The sequence below is a fragment of the Spodoptera frugiperda genome, chromosome 20 (assembly GCF_023101765.2).
Source record: "Spodoptera frugiperda isolate SF20-4 chromosome 20, AGI-APGP_CSIRO_Sfru_2.0, whole genome shotgun sequence".
NCBI classification, from domain to species: Eukaryota; Metazoa; Arthropoda; class Insecta; order Lepidoptera; family Noctuidae; genus Spodoptera; species Spodoptera frugiperda.
The window spans coordinates 6822697-6828777 of NC_064231.1; the positions used below are offsets into that span (position 1 = coordinate 6822697).

Consider the following 6081-nt stretch of genomic DNA (forward strand, 5'->3'; position numbering starts at 1 on the left):
TGCGCTTTCTTGCGGCGCTTCCTCGCCTCTTTGGCGACTCTCCTCGCCTCGCCGACAAGTGTTTTAAACAGTATCATATTATAACCCCTTAGTTACCTGTCAATGATACCAAAACTTAAATTAAGTTATTTGTAATCAAATAATACTTCTTTTTTATAATAACATAATGAATTAGGTACCTAAAAACACGGTTTCATGATTAAGAGTCCCTCTGTAACTCGAATTTAGTAGACCTTTTCTCAATGAATATACGTGAGTAAACCGTGACTTTAAGTCAAATAATACTTTTAAGAATTTATGTTATGTACAGTTCTTTTACAAGATAAAATGTAAAGACTGCAGAACACTGATCTACAGCCGTTTCAGATATTTTACGACTCATTAATTAAAACAAAACAAATGTCGAGATGGCCTACATTAAACTAAACATACGGAAGATTTCACACGCAATTTCCTTTCGTAATTAATCGATTAATTATCCTCATTCAAAGCAATTAAGTCGAGCTGATAGTGTTACAACTTGAAATGTGTCAGTGTGACATTATTTTCCGATAAATTATGACGTCGACGTCGGAGCTCGTCTGACGTAAAACGTAGGTCAAATACAAACGTTGTGCGAGCTTGTGTAGGTTTGCAGGTATTTGTGTCTGATGTCATGTTCAGTTGTGTTTTCTATCTTTAGATAGGACAGTTAAAACAAAAACACTATTATTGTGGGAGTCTGGGAGAGTCACGCTTCGACACGAATGGCCCGGCTCGACTGGAGCGATACCACGGCCTCACTGAATGTTGTGTTTCGTTGTGTGAGTGAGGTCCAATCCCTTCCCTTCCCAATCTTATAAGCCCCGATTTCTCAACGCTTAAATTCCTAACCCTCAAAAGGCCCACAACGTTCTTGTAATGCCTCTGGTGTTTCGGATGTCCATGGGCGGCGGTTACCATCAGGTGATCCGTCTGCTCATTTGCCGGCTTATACCATAAAAAACCTATTGATATTTTTAATAGTTGTCGGTAATACGGTTGTCGGTAAAACTAGACAAAAAGTATACGTAAAATTAGCATATTAAATTCAAAAACGGATTTCATACATTTATGAAATTATGTAGTGATTTCATACATTTTTCGATACAGAAGTTTATTTGAGAAGAATACAGACTTTTTATATAACATTGCTTTGCGTGCAGGACTTGTGGCCTAAAAATAATATACCAAGGCCACAGCATTATTCCTTTGATTTATTCCTTTATATCTTCAAAAACTATCGTTAATGTTAAAAGACATTGCACTTAAAGGCTTTCAGTTAAAGTACTTTTTATTACTTATTTTATTACTATAGAACTAAGTAAGTAGTAGTAAGTACCTTAATTTAAAGGAAAAAGTTTTATACTTACACTACTTTATATCTAGAAAAAAGACTTTTTATGAGGTAGTTGAAAGGGATTTGCTTTTATATAAACTTTACCTGCTCGATCAAACTTTTAAACAACTGTTTGTTACTTAGTTTTATTGTGCAATAGCATTAACTGTGGTCCTTACATAAATTCCGATTCACCGCACTCCGATTCAATTGAAGTGGGACACGGATTTATAAGGGTATGAGAGCCTCCTTACAACCGAGTAATTTCATAAATTATTTAAAACATTAGATCCTAAGTAGATGGGGGTAAGGTTAAAAATTGTAGGGCAATATTTTCTTCAGTCACCTGCAATTTTTTCGATGGAGAAATACGTGCGAATAATAATTAAACAGATGCCCCATACTTATCCAAAGCTTCGTTGACTGATAGACGATAGGGAAGACAGTTTTCAGTTCAATGTCAATTACAGTTAATGATGGTCTAAAAGCGAAAAAGTGGTGAAATTTCACCCCTGTGTAGAAAGTTCGTTAATTCGTTGGCGTCCATTATCAAATGAAGGTCTATGGTGGATCATATATCAGAGTCAGAGGGAACGGTTGACAACAAAAGAGTGTGGTTTCACTGTAGCTTCAGTTTGTAAGTTGTAAAGGACTAATAGGCACGAACATCAATAAAGTGCGTAATTCTAAAGAATACTTAGAAAAGATGATACAACAAAATACAACGTAACTGATGTAGGTTTTCTAAATGTGGAGCCCTAGCGGATGACCGGAGCTCCGGTATCGTAGGAACGGGGTGATTTTTATTCAGTAAGAGTGACACTCACACTCGCCTCATCTAAGGCGGAAATCTTTGGATGATTTTCTTCCCTAACAAAAAATCTAGGCATAGTTTTAATACTGATGAAAATGACTTTTTAAAGCAAAATTGTTAACATATTTTTCTTTCGCAGGTGATAAAAATGCTGGTGCTGGTGGTAGCACTCTTCGCTTTATGCTGGCTACCGCTACAGAGCTACTTATTATTACAATCATTCTTCCCATCGATAAATGAGTAAGTAGACTTCGTTTCAAATAAAGTTATACACAACATAATAAACACAAAAGTGCATATTGTAATGAATCCTACTAATATTATAAATGCAAATTATTATGTTTTTTTGTTTGTTACTTCTTTACGTCAAAGCGGAAGGGAAGGGAACGAAATGAAATTTGGAACACGTGTAGATTATGGTCTAGTATACAATACATATAGGAATTTTTTATCATAATGGCATAATAACTAAATATTAATACTTTTACTCCAAATAAATTATAAGTGCTACAATCAAAATAATTGGCAGACGAACGCTATTACTCAAATAACATTGTAGCATTATTTCAATGAAATCGATAACGTTTTCATAGCATTCATTCACGAATATCTAAAGGCACATGAAAATTTCCTTCAATGAATTTTATTATCTCTCTGAATGAGAACTCAACACCAATTTTGTACCGCAGCGAAACATAAATATAATATTCAAGTAATAAATATACCGAGAAAGAAAATAGGGAAGTTTCTCGTTGTGGATTCAGTTCCGTATTATTTACTCGACATTGGAAGATGGATGAAGTTGTCAGCGAACAAGAGAATACAAACAGATTATTAACTTTATAAGAATAAGTCCACCGTTAATTTAAATTTCGGATCGCAGTCAATGAAACGTTTTGGTATTTAATACCATGGTGGGATTTAAAGTTATTGTATTATATGCCATTGTATCTAAGCCAGTGGTTCTCAAAGTTATACCTATCTAAATTAAGTTCCCGAACTCAGGACCCACCTTCACCTTCTTTCAGAATGAAAAACAAAATACAGAACGGTTGGTTAGTATTTCTGCAGACAAGGCAAAACTCATAGTCATAGTTTAAGAAACCCTTATCCAAGCCATACAGATTATGTTTTCATGGCATCCTCCAAATGTGTGTCTTTGATGATAACATGTGGAGTTTCATGAAAGTACGGAACTATATTATGCTAGAAGCGTAGGCTAGAAATACATAGTTACATTATACAATATGTAATGCTTATACATTGGAGTACTGGGCCTTTGTTATGACGTCAGCATAATAATATGGTACCTGCAGCTTAATTAAGTCTTGCCATTATTACTTGTTATTATTGTATGCTGTGTACTTTATAGTCTAGTCACATTAACTACAAAGTGTCTATAGAAGATATTCGTTTCTTACAAAAATATTGTAATACTTACGGTAGTTTCCAAGCGGTTTCCAACTAGTCAAATTCAATACTTTTGTCTGTATATCAAAAACGACACTTTGCTATTAATTTTATAGGTGATCGCAACTTATGACATTATCAACTTTTACGTGAAATAGCATACGATATTATGTCAAAATAATTTTGTAAACCTAGGAAACTATCTGATTATTTGTTAGAAAAATGTAAAAGAGAAATGAATGAACATTAAAGACAAACTTTTAGTTCTTTACTTTTCCACATCTCTGGTGGAATTTTCTATTGGACATTTTTTCGATATAGCCGTATAGTGACGTTATCTATTTTCTTTCATAAACAAACAAACACAACAAAAGAGAGAAAAATTCTAGTTTTAAGCTTAACAACACATTTTCCTATTCTTTATTTTTATTTAAGATTCTTTATTGGTATTTAAGAATACTTAAATATTGAGAAATTGACCAGAATCTTCTTTTCAGGTACAAGTACATTAATGTGCTGTTCTTTTGCTTCGACTGGTTAGCAATGAGTAACTCTTGCTATAACCCGTTCATCTACGCCATTTACAATGTAAGTATTAATAGGTAACGCACTTAATAAACCAAATTACTTTTCAAATTTATTATTATTTAATTCAAACTCAATTAGGTGAATAGTAATCAAATAATCAAAATCATACGATGACTCAAAAAACATCACATTTTTGTGTAAATATTCCATTATTGCTATAGCATTTATTTGCTTTCATGACTCTAAAAGTTTTTCGTTATCATTATATGGAATCAGCAGTTATAGTTTGGGAACATTAATGTTCACCCTTTTTGAACAGCACGCAATAACCGTGTTATGTTTGAACCACCGTTTTTCCTTAGATACTGCGTCACTTCTTTTCCCTCTTGAATACATTCATCATACATGTACGGCAGTGTCCAACGCTGGTTTTTATAGTCTTTCTGAGCCGGGCCGCACGCTGCCCTTTCAGCTTTATTCTCTAAGATTTCCCTAAAGAGACTTTCACCAGGAAGGGCGGGAAATTGTTTTTCTATATTATCCCAAAACTCAAATTTAGCTGACTAACCTTTGTGTATGATGAACATTTATCAAAATAATTCTTTTTATTTATATTTTACGAAAAATAATTCAAGGTAAATTATTTTTGTTGCAGGAAAAGTTCAAAAAAGAATTCAAACAACGCTTTACATTCGGGAAAAAGCCTAGTAGATTCGTTAACGATAGCTACGAGGTAAGGTTTCCCTTAGTTTATTGAGTAGTAGAATTTTCTGTACAAAAATTGAGTGATTTTATATAAGAAACAATTAATTTTAGGACGGTCAGTCGTACAGAACACGGATATTATCGTTCCGGTCAACAAACGAGAGAAGTGGATACTCAACTAGAAAATCGATAAACTTAGCACCTACCGACACTCTGAAGGTTCCTTCCAGAAACTCATGTCACTGCATGAGTACACAGAATAGAGAAAATGGATTTAATTTTATGAAAACAGAAGATATGGAAGGACATGGAAATAGTAGGAGGTATTTAAATATACGAATGAGCAACACAGATATTGGTAAAAGAAGATTAGCAAAGAAGCTCTCGGGCAGAGATGAAATGCCGATAGGCGACGAAAGAGTCAGTGAACTGTATATATTCCCAAACAGTAACATTGTAGAATTCACAGACATATCATACGACGACAAAGTGTAAATACGTTGAAATTCCATTACGTTTAGTATTAAATAATAATCGAACATGTGATGTGATAGAATTAATAATAATGTTAAACTATGACTGTACGTTAAGAAAGTAAAAAAATATTAATTTTAAGTCCTACTTCGTGGTTTTCTTTATCCACCTACAGTAATTACAGCAACTGCTATAATTTATTAGCAACAGACAACACAACACCGAAATAAGCATTAAGCCGGTTGCGGATCAAGAGCTAAAGCTAAGTTACGAGTAGTTTGACTTAGTTTGCATAGCCCACGTAGTTTTCTATACTAACGTAGCTTAGATCACATAGTCTGCAATCTGCACACAAGTAAGTAAAATTACAAAAACCTTTGCAGCCACTATAAATGATAGCAGCACTTACGTACCCTCTGATGGTAAGCAATCAACGTGGCATAAGTATACACGCAACAATAACTACGACGAAATACTACCGAAATGTTAAAGTTTCATCAATATTGAAATATATTAGTCACGTAGGATTTGAGGAAGAGTACAGCAATTTAAACTAGTAACAAGTTCCTTTACAAACAAGGTACCCTTATAATTTCATCATGCTTGTGTAACTTGCGCCCATCGTATAGACAACTTCAAAGTTGTTTTCTGAGAATTGTCGTCCATACACACACAGGTATGAAGGCAGTACCTTTGTATATGTTTGAAGTTCCATTCAGCTGTTTAATTTGAGACTTGCCTTCAATAAATGTTCAATATGGGTCAACATTTTTAATAAACGTTCCTGGTATAA

At 33.8% G+C, this 6081-nt stretch overlaps 1 protein-coding gene across 1 annotated transcript in view; it reads left to right on the plus strand.

The window, feature by feature from the left end:
* LOC118261869 (RYamide receptor) overlaps positions 1-5432 on the plus strand; it is a 68746-nt gene extending 63314 nt beyond the window's left edge. Inside the window, exons 8-11 of the mRNA XM_035572884.2 lie at positions 2311-2411; positions 4079-4169; positions 4765-4842; positions 4926-5432. Coding sequence (XP_035428777.2) covers positions 2311-2411; positions 4079-4169; positions 4765-4842; positions 4926-5309 — 654 coding nt within the window. The 3' untranslated portion in view covers positions 5310-5432. The remainder of the gene's footprint in view (positions 1-2310; positions 2412-4078; positions 4170-4764; positions 4843-4925) is intronic.
* Positions 5433-6081: the final 649 nt, after the last annotated feature.